The sequence below is a fragment of the Monomorium pharaonis genome, chromosome 5, assembly GCF_013373865.1.
Source record: "Monomorium pharaonis isolate MP-MQ-018 chromosome 5, ASM1337386v2, whole genome shotgun sequence".
NCBI lineage: Eukaryota > Metazoa > Arthropoda > Insecta > Hymenoptera > Formicidae > Monomorium > Monomorium pharaonis.
The window spans coordinates 5,737,182-5,753,268 of record NC_050471.1 but is presented as its reverse complement, the minus strand read 5'-3'; the positions used below and the strand labels follow the sequence as shown (position 1 = coordinate 5,753,268).

The window sequence follows — 16,087 nt, the reverse complement described above, 5'->3', positions numbered from 1 at the left end:
ATGTATCTTTCCCACAAAATTAAGCTATAGCCAGAAAAATACATAACTATATCTCTTTTTTTTTCTTTTGAATCCCAAAACTTTATTCTAGTACTTAGAAAACTCTTCGTTAGAAATTATCTCTTTGTTTTAAGAACTTTTTTATGCCGGACGTACATGGAGCTCAAATTCAAGAATAATTATATCAAATTGAATATGGTATAAAATTTTAAATAATAATTAACAATTAGAGTGATTAAGATTTTTAATAAATAATAAATGCTATCGAAGTTTTAGATCTCTATTTTTTAATGATATTTATCAGAGATCTTGTTTATTTCTGTTATTTTTTTTATTTCTCACTAGGGGTGTTAATTACCAAATATTGAAATTTAAATATTTTTATTATTATATTATCAATTATATATTTATATATTCTTATTATAATAATAATTATATTATTTAAGAGAAATATTTAACATGTTAATAGCAAATTTTGAGTAAAAAAGTAATGTTTAAAAACAATGTAATAGAATTGAAACTCTCATTGTTTATATTTAAACTATATACAATTTAATTTGAATATATTGCTATAACATGGTAATGGTGACATGACATACTTTGGTATCTTTGTTTTTTTTGTTAATTAATTACATATTTTTTAATCTCTAAACTTGTTTAAAAAATTAATCCCTTTATTTTCCAAACATAAGTACTATGTGTATGTACTCTTTTATTAAATAATTGTATTTTTATTATATATATCATATATTTAATAACTCTACTCTTATATTATATATTATTATATATAATTAATTTTATATTAGTTTTGTTATTATATCGTTACTTATATAATACTTATATAATACTGAAAATTTTAAACTTTGTTATTTACATAAACACACTAAATAAATAATTGACCAGAATGACATTCAGTGTTAAAAATATATAACGGAGATTTGATATGGTCTCTAACACCTTTATTTAAGTAATACTAATCTATTGTATTTTTTATTAATAACATCTCTATTTATAAACTACATATTCTAAAAAATAAATCTATTTTCTAAACATGAATACTGTTATTTTTTTAGTAACTGTATAATTATTAAATTTATATTAATCACCGTATAGAACACATGACAGTGAAATAAGATACTGAAGTTTTCACCAACTGCAATTAAAGATGTTTTTTTATGAAATTCTTTCATAATATTGTTAGCATTATCTTACCGTGGCAAAACATTCCATAGAAGCATCAAATAATCCACCAAAATTCAAAGTTAACTTCTTTGATTCTTTCTGTAATAGAAACAGTATCATTCTTTGCACATGTAACGGAGCTCTGTACCACTGAACGTTATATCTATCAAAATTGTACATATAGATATGAATTGCTAATTAGGAAAAGAATTCTTTTGTTATGCAACCAGATTAACATGAACATCTATATTTATATAACAATTCTTAAAGAATGAACGTTTATATATAATACTTTATGCAATATTTCTTACGCAGTAAAAAATACGTGATTATTATGATCTGTTAGGTTTTGTCCGAGATAGTTGGCTATAAACATATATGAAAAGATGACAACTATAAATAAAGATAGCAAGAAAAGTTCCTCGATATTCTTTGTGGATGAAACTACCTGAAAAGCCTAACATACAAATTTTATTTTGGAGATTGATTATAATCTTTTGTGCATATACATTTTGTTATTAATAATCTATAAAATAATCTACAAATAATCTACAAATGTTTTAACATTGTTTTTTGTTTAAATGTAAGGATAAAAATTAATTTATATAGAATTGAAAAATTACTTTGTAATATTAATTAATCACAAATAGCAAGAAAAGTAAATTTTTCATACAAAATATAATTATAAAAATTATTCAAAGACTATATAGATTTGCGACTAATAATGCATTAAAGATATATAGATTAAAGACTATATAGATTTGCGACTAATTATGCATTAAAAACTTGAAAAGTATTATTTTTATATTAATGTTGTACTCGCGTAAAGATATATAACCCAGTCTCCCCACTTGTATATATCACTATCTATTACGTATATTTAGTGCGACTTTATCATATCTCTTGATATCTTCAACATTAAAAATCAAATTTTATGATGCGTTATTGGATCACGCACTTTATGATGCATTTTTAAATTTTAATTTCATAATACGTACTGATATTTAAAGTGTTGTTATATCCGTTATTTTTATTTTACTTTTAAAAATTTGGTATTAAAGATTTATAAGTCTAACAATGATTTAGCGCTTTTTTACATACAATATAATTTATTTTAATTTTTTCAAGCAAATTTATTTAAAATATAATAAAAATATAGGACAAAACGTTTCAAAGAGAAAATGTACGGGGTGTGTGTGTGTGTGTGTGTGTGTGTGTGTGTGTGTGTGTGTGTGTGTGTGTGTGTGTGTGTGTGTGTGTGTGTGTGTGTGTGTGTGTGTGTGTGTGTGTGTGTGTGTGTGTGTGTGTGTGTGTGTGTGTGTGTGTGTGTGTGTGTGTGTGTGTGTGTGTGTGTGTGTGTGTGTGTGTGTGTGTGTGTGTGTGTGTGTGTGAGAGAGAAGGAAAATGAATAATGTTAAAATTACAATTTTTGAAGAAATTGATTTTTAAAACCACATAAAATTGATCACTTTTTAAAGATATTATTCTAGTTATTTTACTTTTTTGTATGAACATTATAGGTATGCATATAAATGTGTAGAATATCAAGAAACTAATAAATTTATAGCATATTTTATATTCTATTCTAATTTTGATATGAAATATAAAATATATATCTCAAACTATCCATTTTTTGGTAACTATTCACTGTTTTTATACACAGGATAAAGTATAATAAAATATCTTTTAATTAATTAATTATGCATTTAAAAAATTATGTAAAAAATTATATAATTCTACTTTTAAAAAAAGGCAATAACTTTTGTGACTTTAAAAAATTAGTTTTACTATTAATTTTCGTCTTTCACTTGCTTACTCACTCACTCACTCACTCACTCACACGCTTGCACGCACGCACGCGCATGTTATAATATATTATTCCTATCTAAAAAAGGATCTAAAAAAGGAGATGTTAAATCGAATCGAATTTATTGTTGCCGCTTTTCCGAGATGCTGATTGGCTGTCTCGCTATAAAGTTGTTAAGTGCGTTGTGACTGTCTTCACTTCGTGTCATTTCCAGCTGTCAAACTACTTCGTGTCATTTTCAGCTGTCAAACTGTCACTTTTGATAGCTGATTGAAATAATTACAAGAAATCAGGGAAAAAGAAAAAAGAGCCAAATAAAAAATATACGAGAGGAAGAGAAAGAGAGAGAGAGAGAAAGAGAGAAAGGGGGGGGGAGAAGTAAGAATCCTTTCTAAAAAAGGGCATGGCATCAATACTCGCATCTCTCGAAGTATTGTTGTCGCTTTTCCGCGATGCCGATTAAACGTGTGTCAATAGTTTTTAAAAAAGTTATGGTGTTGTAATTAATAAAAACATTTTTTTAAAAATTATTTTGCCCGGAAAACTTGAATTTTGAAAGCTGGACGTGAAGTGCTAATTGAATATCGACAGATTTATCTATTTTAACGCAGTTTTCATATAGTTCCGGACGCGTCCAATAATTTTCTAAAGAGTTCCAGTGATATAATTAATTAAAACATTTTTTAAACAATTATTTTGTCCGAAAAACTTGACTTTTGAGGGCTAAAGGTGAGATGCTGTTCAAATATCGACAGTTCTATTTATTTTAACGGAATTCTTATATAGTTCCGGACGCATACAATAAATTTCTAAAGAGTTCCGGTAATATAATTAATTAAAACATTTTTTAAACAATTATTTTGCCCGAAAAACTTGAATTTCTAAGGCTACACGTCAAGTGCTATTCGAATATTGACAGATCTATTTATTTTAACGAAATTCTCATATAGTTCGGGACGCGTACAATATGTTTCTGTAAAGTTCCGGTGATATAATTAATTAAAACATTTTTTAAACAATTATTTTGTTTGAAAAACTTGAATTTCTAAGGCTACACGACAAGTGCTAATCGAATATCGACAGATCTATTTATTTGAAGGTAATTCTCATATAGTTCGGGACGCTTACAATATGTTTCTATAAAGTTCAGGTGATATAATTAATTAAAACATTTTTTAAACAATTATTTTGCCCAAAAAACTTGAATTTTTGAGGCTACACGACAAGTGCTAATCGAATATCGACAGATCTATGTATTTTAACGTAATTCTCACATAGTTCGGGACGCGTACAATATGTTTCTATAAAGTTCAGGTGATATAATTAATTAGAACATTTTTTAAACAATTATTATGCTTGAAAAACTTGAATTTCTAAGGCTACACGACAAGTGCTAATCGAATATCGACAGATCTAATTATTTTAACGTAATTCTCATATAGTTCGGGACGCTTACAATATGTTTCTATAAAGTTCAGGTGATATAATTAATTAAAACATTTTTTAAACAATTATTTTGCCCAAAAAACTTGAATTTTTGAGGCTACACGACAAGTGCTATTTGAATATCGACAGATCTATTTATTTTAACGTAATTCTCATATAGTTCGGGACGCGTACAATATGTTTCTATAAAGTTCCGGTGATATAATTAATTAGAACATTTTTTAAACAATTATTATGCTTGAAAAACTTGAATTTCTAAGGCTACACGACAAGTGCTAATCGAATATCGACAGATCTAATTATTTTAACGTAATTCTCATATAGTTCGGGACGCGTACAATATGTTTCTATAAAGTTCCGGTGATATAATTAATTAAAACATTTTTTAAACAATTATTTTGCCCAAAAAACTTGAATTTTTGAGGCTACACGACAAGTGCTAATCGAATATCGACAGATCTAATTATTTTAACGTAATTCTCATATAGTTCGGGACGCGTACAATATGTTTCTGTAAAGTTCCGGTGATATAATTAATTAGAACATTTTTTAAACAATTATTTTGCCCGAAAAACTTGAATTTCTAAGGCTACACGACAAGTGCTAATCGAATATCGACAGATCTATGTATTTTAACGTAATTCTCATATAGTTTGGGACGCTTACAATATGTTTCTATAAAGTTCAGGTGATATAATTAATTAAAACATTTTTTAAACAATTATTTTGCCCAAAAAACTTGAATTTTGGAGGCTACACGACAAGTGCTAATCGAATATCGACAGATCTATGTATTTTAACGTAATTCTCATATAGTTTGGGACGCGTACAATATGTTTCTATAAAGTTCAGGTGATATAATTAATTAGAACATTTTTTAAACAATTATTTTGCTTGAAAAACGTGAATTTCTAAGGCTACACGACAAGTGCTAATCGAATATCGACAGATCTAATTATTTTAACGTAATTCTCATATAGATCGGGACGCGTACAATATGTTTCTATAAAGTTCATATGATATAATTAATTAGAACATTTTTTAAACAATTATTTTGCCCGAAAAACTTGAATTTCTAAGGCTACACGTCAAGTGCTGTTTGAATATCGACAGATCTATTTATTTTAACGTAATTCTCATATAGTTCGGGACGCGTACAATATGTTTCTATAAAGTTCCGGTGATATAATTAATTAGAACATTTTTTAAACAATTATTATGCTTGAAAAACTTGAATTTCTAAGGCTACACGACAAGTGCTAATCAAATATCGACAGATCTAATTATTTTAACGTAATTCTCATATAGTTCGGGACGCGTACAATATGTTTCTGTAAAGTTCCGGTGATATAATTAATTAGAACATTTTTTAAACAATTATTTTGCCCGAAAAACTTGAATTTCTAAGGCTACACGTCAAGTGCTATTTGAATATCGACAGATCTATTTATTTTAACGTAATTCTCATATAGTTCGGGACGCGTACAATATGTTTCTATAAAGTTCCGGTGATATAATTAATTAGAACATTTTTTTAAACAATTATTATGCTTGAAAAACTTGAATTTCTAAGGCTACACGACAAGTGCTAATCGAATATCGACAGATCTAATTATTTTAACGTAATTCTCATATAGTTCGGGACGCGTACAATATGTTTCTGTAAAGTTCCGGTGATATAATTAATTAGAACATTTTTTAAACAATTATTATGCTTGAAAAACTTGAATTTCTAAGGCTACACGACAAGTGCTAATCGAATATCGACAGATCTAATTATTTTAACGTAATTCTCATATAGTTCGGGACGCTTACAATATGTTTCTATAAAGTTCAGGTGATATAATTAATTAAAACATTTTTTAAACAATTATTTTGCCCAAAAAACTTGAATTTTTGAGGCTACACGACAAGTGCTATTTGAATATCGACAGATCTATTTATTTTAACGTAATTCTCATATAGTTCGGGACGCGTACAATATGTTTCTATAAAGTTCCGGTGATATAATTAATTAGAACATTTTTTAAACAATTATTATGCTTGAAAAACTTGAATTTCTAAGGCTACACGACAAGTGCTAATCGAATATCGACAGATCTAATTATTTTAACGTAATTCTCATATAGTTCGGGACGCGTACAATATGTTTCTGTAAAGTTCCGGTGATATAATTAATTAGAACATTTTTTAAACAATTATTATGCTTGAAAAACTTGAATTTCTAAGGCTACACGACAAGTGCTAATCGAATATCGACAGATCTAATTATTTTAACGTAATTCTCATATAGTTCGGGACGCTTACAATATGTTTCTATAAAGTTCAGGTGATATAATTAATTAAAACATTTTTTAAACAATTATTTTGCCCAAAAAACTTGAATTTTTGAGGCTACACGACAAGTGCTAATCGAATATCGACAGATCTAATTATTTTAACGTAATTCTCATATAGTTCGGGACGCGTACAATATGTTTCTGTAAAGTTCCGGTGATATAATTAATTAGAACATTTTTTAAACAATTATTATGCTTGAAAAACTTGAATTTCTAAGGCTACACGACAAGTGCTAATCGAATATCGACAGATCTAATTATTTTAACGTAATTCTCATATAGTTCGGGACGCTTACAATATGTTTCTATAAAGTTCAGGTGATATAATTAATTAAAACATTTTTTAAACAATTATTTTGCCCAAAAAACTTGAATTTTGGAGGCTACACGACAAGTGCTAATCGAATATCGACAGATCTATGTATTTTAACGTAATTCTCATATAGTTTGGGACGCGTACAATATGTTTCTATAAAGTTCAGGTGATATAATTAATTAGAACATTTTTTAAACAATTATTTTGCTTGAAAAACGTGAATTTCTAAGGCTACACGACAAGTGCTAATCGAATATCGACAGATCTAATTATTTTAACGTAATTCTCATATAGATCGGGACGCGTACAATATGTTTCTATAAAGTTCATATGATATAATTAATTAGAACATTTTTTAAACAATTATTTTGCCCGAAAAACTTGAATTTCTAAGGCTACACGTCAAGTGCTGTTTGAATATCGACAGATCTATTTATTTTAACGTAATTCTCATATAGTTCGGGACGCGTACAATATGTTTCTATAAAGTTCCGGTGATATAATTAATTAGAACATTTTTTAAACAATTATTATGCTTGAAAAACTTGAATTTCTAAGGCTACACGACAAGTGCTAATCAAATATCGACAGATCTAATTATTTTAACGTAATTCTCATATAGTTCGGGACGCGTACAATATGTTTCTGTAAAGTTCCGGTGATATAATTAATTAGAACATTTTTTAAACAATTATTTTGCCCGAAAAACTTGAATTTCTAAGGCTACACGTCAAGTGCTATTTGAATATCGACAGATCTATTTATTTTAACGTAATTCTCATATAGTTCGGGACGCGTACAATATGTTTCTATAAAGTTCCGGTGATATAATTAATTAGAACATTTTTTTAAACAATTATTATGCTTGAAAAACTTGAATTTCTAAGGCTACACGACAAGTGCTAATCGAATATCGACAGATCTAATTATTTTAACGTAATTCTCATATAGTTCGGGACGCGTACAATATGTTTCTGTAAAGTTCCGGTGATATAATTAATTAGAACATTTTTTAAACAATTATTATGCTTGAAAAACTTGAATTTCTAAGGCTACACGACAAGTGCTAATCGAATATCGACAGATCTAATTATTTTAACGTAATTCTCATATAGTTCGGGACGCTTACAATATGTTTCTATAAAGTTCAGGTGATATAATTAATTAAAACATTTTTTAAACAATTATTTTGCCCAAAAAACTTGAATTTTTGAGGCTACACGACAAGTGCTATTTGAATATCGACAGATCTATTTATTTTAACGTAATTCTCATATAGTTCGGGACGCGTACAATATGTTTCTATAAAGTTCCGGTGATATAATTAATTAGAACATTTTTTAAACAATTATTATGCTTGAAAAACTTGAATTTCTAAGGCTACACGACAAGTGCTAATCGAATATCGACAGATCTAATTATTTTAACGTAATTCTCATATAGTTCGGGACGCGTACAATATGTTTCTGTAAAGTTCCGGTGATATAATTAATTAGAACATTTTTTAAACAATTATTATGCTTGAAAAACTTGAATTTCTAAGGCTACACGACAAGTGCTAATCGAATATCGACAGATCTAATTATTTTAACGTAATTCTCATATAGTTCGGGACGCTTACAATATGTTTCTATAAAGTTCAGGTGATATAATTAATTAAAACATTTTTTAAACAATTATTTTGCCCAAAAAACTTGAATTTTTGAGGCTACACGACAAGTGCTAATCGAATATCGACAGATCTAATTATTTTAACGTAATTCTCATATAGTTCGGGACGCGTACAATATGTTTCTGTAAAGTTCCGGTGATATAATTAATTAGAACATTTTTTAAACAATTATTATGCTTGAAAAACTTGAATTTCTAAGGCTACACGACAAGTGCTAATCGAATATCGACAGATCTAATTATTTTAACGTAATTCTCATATAGTTCGGGACGCTTACAATATGTTTCTATAAAGTTCAGGTGATATAATTAATTAAAACATTTTTTAAACAATTATTTTGCCCAAAAAACTTGAATTTTTGAGGCTACACGACAAGTGCTAATCGAATATCGACAGATCTAATTATTTTAACGTAATTCTAATATAGTTCGGGACGCGTACAATATGTTTCTGTAAAGTTCCGGTGATATAATTAATTAGAACATTTTTTAAACAATTATTATGCTTGAAAAACTTGAATTTCTAAGGCTACACGACAAGTGCTAATCGAATATCGACAGATCTAATTATTTTAACGTAATTCTCATATAGTTCGGGACGCTTACAATATGTTTCTATAAAGTTCAGGTGATATAATTAATTAAAACATTTTTTAAACAATTATTTTGCCCAAAAAACTTGAATTTTTGAGGCTACACGACAAGTGCTAATCGAATATCGACAGATCTATGTATTTTAACGTAATTCTCATATAGTTCGGGACGCGTACAATATGTTTCTATAAAGTTCAGGTGATATAATTAATTAGAACATTTTTTAAACAATTATTTTGCTTGAAAAACTTGAATTTCTAAGGCTACACGACAAGTGCTAATCGAATATCGACAGATCTAATTATTTTAACGTAATTCTCATATAGTTCGGGACGCGTACAATATGTTTCTATAAAGTTCAGGTGATATAATTAATTAGAACATTTTTTAAACAATTATTTTGCCCGAAAAACTTGAATTTCTAAGGCTACACGTCAAGTGCTATTTGAATATCGACAGATCTATTTATTTTAACGTAATTCTCATATAGTTCGGGACGCGTACAATATGTTTCTATAAAGTTCCGGTGATATAATTAATTAGAACATTTTTTAAACAATTATTATGCTTGAAAAACTTGAATTTCTAAGGCTACACGACAAGTGCTAATCGAATATCGACAGATCTAATTATTTTAACGTAATTCTCATATAGTTCGGGACGCGTACAATATGTTTCTGTAAAGTTCCGGTGATATAATTAATTAGAACATTTTTTAAACAATTATTATGCTTGAAAAACTTGAATTTCTAAGGCTACACGACAAGTGCTAATCGAATATCGACAGATCTAATTATTTTAACGTAATTCTCATATAGTTCGGGACGCTTACAATATGTTTCTATAAAGTTCAGATGATATAATTAATTAAAACATTTTTTAAACAATTATTTTGCCCAAAAAACTTGAATTTTTGTGGCTACACGACAAGTGCTAATCGAATATCGACAGATCTAATTATTTTAACGTAATTCTCATATAGTTCGGGACGCGTACAATATGTTTCTGTAAAGTTCCGGTGATATAATTAATTAGAACATTTTTTAAACAATTATTATGCTTGAAAAACTTGAATTTCTAAGGCTACACGACAAGTGCTAATCGAATATCGACAGATCTAATTATTTTAACGTAATTCTCATATAGTTCGGGACGCTTACAATATGTTTCTATAAAGTTCAGGTGATATAATTAATTAAAACATTTTTTAAACAATTATTTTGCCCAAAAAACTTGAATTTTTGAGGCTACACGACAAGTGCTAATCGAATATCGACAGATCTAATTATTTTAACGTAATTCTAATATAGTTCGGGACGCGTACAATATGTTTCTGTAAAGTTCCGGTGATATAATTAATTAGAACATTTTTTAAACAATTATTATGCTTGAAAAACTTGAATTTCTAAGGCTACACGACAAGTGCTAATCGAATATCGACAGATCTATGTATTTTAACGTAATTCTCATATAGTTCGGGACGCGTACAATATGTTTCTATAAAGTTCAGGTGATATAATTAATTAGAACATTTTTTAAACAATTATTTTGCTTGAAAAACTTGAATTTCTAAGGCTACACGACAAGTGCTAATCGAATATCGACAGATCTAATTATTTTAACGTAATTCTCATATAGTTCGGGACGCGTACAATATGTTTCTATAAAGTTCAGGTGATATAATTAATTAGAACATTTTTTAAACAATTATTTTGCCCGAAAAACTTGAATTTCTAAGGCTACACGTCAAGTGCTATTTGAATATCGACAGATCTATTTATTTTAACGTAATTCTCATATAGTTCGGGACGCGTACAATATGTTTCTATAAAGTTCAGGTGATATAATTAATTAAAACATTTTTTAAACAATTATTTTGCCCGAAAAACTTGAATTTCTAAGGCTACACGACAAGTGCTAATCGAATTTTGACAGATCTATGTATTTTAACGTAATTCTCATATAGTTCAGGACGCGTACAATAATTTTCTAAAGAGTTTTGGTTATATAATTAATTAAAACATCTTTTAAACAATTATTTTGCTCGGAAAACTTGAATTTTGAGGGCTAGACGTGAAATGCAAATCGAATATCAACAGTTCTATTTATTTTAACGCAGTTTTCATATAGTTCTGGACGCGTACAATAGTTTTTGGAAAGTTACGGTGTTATAATTAATAAAAACATTTTTTAAACAATTATTTTGCCCGGAAAACTTGAATTTTTAAAGCTAGACCTGAAATGCTAATCAAATATCAACTGATCTATTTATTTTAACGTAATTCTCATATAGTTCCGGACGCGTACAATAATTTGCTATAGAATTCAGGTGATATAATTAATTAAAACATTTTTTAAACAATTATATTTTCCGGAAAACTTGAATTTTGTGGGTTGACGGGAAATGCTAATCAAATATCGAGAATTCTATTTACTTTAACACAGTTTTCCTACAGTTCCGGACGTGTACAATAATTTTCTAAAGAGTTCGCCAGAAAGTGAAAGTTTTGAAAATTGATTGAAAATTAACAGGTAACATTACATATAATATATTATAATTTTTAATTTATTTAAAGGGGATTAAGTATGGAGATAAAGTATGTAAGAGTGATATTAAGAAACATGAAAATATAATATAATCACTAATTTGTGTTTAGTGAGTGAGAGAGGGGCGGAGGGGGGAGAGTGGGAGAGCGTGAGAGATAAAGAAGAGGATTAAATAAGAAAGTAAAGTGTAAGAGTAATATTGAACGATATGAAAATAATATAATTAATATCATTAATATTATAATTAATAATTTAGAGAGTGGGAGAAAGAGCGTGAGATAGAGAAGAGCATTAAATATGATAAAGTGTGTGAGAGTAATATTACAGAAGAAAAAAAAGTGCAATGTTTAATATAAAAATGCTAAGTGGCGCGCGCGAAGCGCGCGCAATGTTGTGTTCTAGTAATATAAAATAGAAAACTTACTTGAAACATACTTAAGGCCATGCATGTCACACTGCACAATATTAAAAAAAATATCATTTTTTCGATTGTAGACGTTAAATGTTTAGATAATCTTCAGAAGAAAACAGAAAAACTATTATTAAAAATATTACACGAGTATTGGTTTTGTAGATACAAACTTCCTAGCTTTTCGATGAATGTCTACGGCATAAGTTACATTTTTGATCATCCAAACTTCATTTTTCAGCGTAATGTTCCGAATATTGATATTAATTGCATGCTCGATACGGTAACTGTAAATATTTGTGTCATAATTATATGGCATTATAAAATAATATAATTTTTCTAGCTAAAAACACATTTTTATTAACTTTTTAAAAACATTCTATGTTGTTAAAGGTAATAAATTTTTATCAAAATTTGAATTGTTGTAGTGATTTTTACATTTTATGTTTCATACCAAGCAATTCTGAACATTCCACAGATATGCTGAACATACGCAATTAATGTTGTTCCTATTGCTACTGTTGCAAACAATCCAATGCAAATTATTGCATTGATATGCAACAAAATTAAATAGAAATATTTTTTCTGATCGATGAAGTATTCCATCATAATTGGCAAACGACACAACTGAGATGTGTTTTTCGGTAAAACATTGACATTCATCCAATATTGGCTGATGATATAGCTAAATATGAAGATAACGGCAAACACTAAAATATTTTTCAAACATATATTTTTATTATTAAAATTGATACCGTATCCAAATTCTATAAGATTTTGTAAGTACATAACATATATTATGAAATTTTCTATTAATTTATGAAGTTATTTGTAATTAATTTATATTTAGTAGAGAAGAAGGTGGTATTGTAGATAGTTGTTTGTATTATTTCTTTTATTAGATGAGAAATTTTTTATCGATTACTTATCACTATCATCATTTCTTTAGTAGCCCACAATTATACAGTGTTGCTGTATATAATATGGCAGTATACCAACAATTAACATTTTTACCTTTGAACATCTTGAAACTTTTCTAAGGTACATTAACAAAGTTATTGTTTAAAATATAAATGGGGCTAATATGTTCTCCTTTACTATTTAACTAGTTCTCTTAGTCTATATACTCTATATAATTCTATTGGTTTATAGTTTATACAAATTATACAATATAATGTAATTATACAATACTACTGTACGTATATATGTTTTTATGATGATTACATAAAAATATGATATAAAGTTACATGTATGTGATAAATATTTATAAAAAACTTTTATATGTAATATGTTATATATAAAAATAGAGAAATATTATGATTTTTCAAAATCAATATATTAGAATCTTTATAGCTCACACTTTAAGAAATAATTGCAAACATAGATCTGAAAACATTGTTTTACTTGTAAGAGTGATCGTATAACGTCTTCCAATGCAATTATATTCTTTTATGATAGCAACTTCATTTTTATCTTTTAATTGGTTATGTACATGTTGAAGTTGCATCAGTAAATCCTTTACCTGTTATTTCAAAAATATATATATTATTTTTATTTATATAGATAATTCAATAATATATAGAGAATAATCAATACTGACATCAATACACAGACTTTTTAAAGCGGCATTCCCTATTTTCTCGCAAATTAAGCATTATATTGTATTATTATAATACTAATAAAACATGATCTGCTTAGTTAAAAAATAAAACTTATAGTTCATATATTTATAAGGTTTTTCTATGTATTATATATAGTATATTAAAATTAATTAGACTTAATTCTAGTAAACAATTTGTCATCACATTGTCGTCAAATTGGCAACAAATTAGCTCGAAATTTGGTACCAATATTATAGCATTGGTGTCTGCGGTCAAGTTGTGTATTACTGACAAAGTTTGTGTTATTATCGGCAAATTGTCGTCAAAAGCGAGCAAAGTCTGCACAACTCAATTGACGCTAAATTGCTTTTTGACAATATGTGCAATTAAATTGCGAATATTTTATACATATACATAGATAACTCGTGTTAAAGAAAAAGAGAAGACTATCATACTAATTTTTTGAAGCCCAATTTCTCAAACGTTTATTTTCGGTTATGTTGCGAAAAAATTAATTATTATTAAATAATGAAACAATCTTATAAGAACTGTTATCTGACAGAAGACACTTTTTAGTTTATATTTGTTTATATTTGTGTATATTAAAAAAATTTTATTTTTAGCTTTTGTTTAAGAAATACTATTCAAAAACAAAGTCAGTATTTTAGTAACCACTTCTCTAACAATATACATATATAAAAATCTATTCGACAATTATGTTGACGATTTAAATTTAAGCTGTCAAATACACACTCTGTAAACTGTTAACTTACGGCTCCAATATTAATCCAAAATAAATTGTATTTTATTGCGGCAAGAGTAAAGAAAGATGTTGAACATAGAACCTTGGTGACAAGATTTGATGACGTATGTTTTGATGTCATTAGCGGTGTCAACTATCAGCAGCGTAATTTTATTTATTTAATTATAATTGTAAACAATATTACAATTATATCATATAAAACAGGTTAAAATGATTTTAATAGTAAAAGTTTTGTAAAACTATTGTAATTTATTATACAATTAGTGTATTATATACTAGTCTTACTTGAAATACAATACCCGCCGTCAAAATAGTAGAGAGGAAAAGAAATTGAAATCGTGTGACTTTAGATTGTTGATAGGGCCACAAACCAATAACGAGTAATAGAATTCTATTGAAGTTGAAATATTGAATCCCTAGATGAATCATTTTTCTATAACGTTCGAGATGCGACTGGTTACGAAGAAGTCTACGCGCATAATTATCCCTTCTTCTTTTCCATCGATCGACTAAATATTTGCTCTAGTATAAATTGCAATGCGAATGCCATAATTTGTATAATACATGATTGTACCAAATGCCACCAAAACTTATTCATATTTTAACAGTATTCTTGCAATAAGAACTATAATATACATATATCATTCCAACATCAAGAAAAATTGAACAAACATCTTTCTTTAATAGAAAAAAAAATTTATAGGAGGACCACGCAAGCATATATCCTCTTTTTCAATTCTATCATTTCATTTACGTATATGTTTTTACAAAATACGTTTGATTTTTTTAAGATGAGTGTTTTGCTACAATTAATACATTAATTGACATTGCTACATTAATGTCTTTGATATCTATCACAATTGATACATCTCATATCTTTTTAAATCATAGTAATTAGATTAATAACATTTTTAATGTGACATTTTATATACAAACAAAATTACTTTTTTTTTTAAGTTAAAAAAAGGCGCCAAGTGTGTGTGTGTGTGTGTGTGTGTGTGTGTGTGTGTGTGTGTGTGTGTGTGTGTGTGTGTGTGTGTGTGTGTGTGTGTGTGTGTGTGTGTGTGTGTGTGTGTGTGTGTGTGTGTGTGTGTGTACACATAAACTTACTATTTATAACTTATAACTTATTAATTTTTCCCCAAGTTGAAAATATATCTAAGTAAAAGAAGAAAATTTAAAAAAAAATTTGTTTTTTTATAAAAATAATATTTCTTTGTTATGTTAAATAAATTTAATTATAAATAAAATTTAAAAAAACTTTGTAATTATTTATTATTTAAAGTAATATATATTTTAATAATTACGACATTGTATATATATATGTTAGAAAAATTAAAGATATTTTATAATAACGACAAATAATATTTCGAGTAAACAATTAAACAATTTATAGAATATTATAATGTATT

At 27.3% G+C, this 16,087-nt stretch overlaps 1 protein-coding gene across 3 annotated transcripts; it reads right to left on the bottom strand.

The window, feature by feature from the left end:
- Positions 1 to 452: 452 nt before the first annotated feature.
- On the bottom strand, positions 453 to 15,512 carry LOC105832824. Of its 3 annotated transcripts, none has more exons than XM_036287187.1 (9): positions 14,961 to 15,512; positions 14,686 to 14,808; positions 13,716 to 13,833; positions 12,766 to 13,021; positions 12,458 to 12,598; positions 12,327 to 12,357; positions 1,494 to 1,639; positions 1,213 to 1,345; positions 453 to 1,153 (listed from the first exon to the last, which is right to left on the bottom strand). In XM_036287187.1, the coding sequence occupies exons 1-9, from the start codon at positions 15,102 to 15,104 to the stop codon at positions 1,103 to 1,105; spliced, it is 1,143 nt and encodes a 380-aa protein (XP_036143080.1). In that variant the 5' UTR covers positions 15,105 to 15,512; the 3' UTR covers positions 453 to 1,102. The 3 variants fall into 3 exon arrangements, with proteins under 3 accessions (XP_036143080.1, XP_036143079.1, XP_036143081.1); XM_036287186.1 differs by having other exon boundaries at positions 12,327 to 12,417; positions 12,485 to 12,598; XM_036287188.1 differs by having other exon boundaries at positions 12,485 to 12,598.
- Positions 15,513 to 16,087: the final 575 nt, after the last annotated feature.

Coding starts and splice junctions, on each gene's coding strand:
- LOC105832824 (XM_036287186.1), bottom strand. CDS start 15,104: ATGATTCATCTAGGGATTCAATATTTCAACTTCAATAGAATTCTATTA. Junction 14,809..14,960: donor CGGCGGGTATTGTATTTCAA/GTAAGACTAGTA, acceptor CGCTGCTGATAG/TTGACACCGCTAATGACATC. Junction 13,834..14,685: donor TTTGGATTAATATTGGAGCC/GTAAGTTAACAG, acceptor TTGAAATAACAG/GTAAAGGATTTACTGATGCA.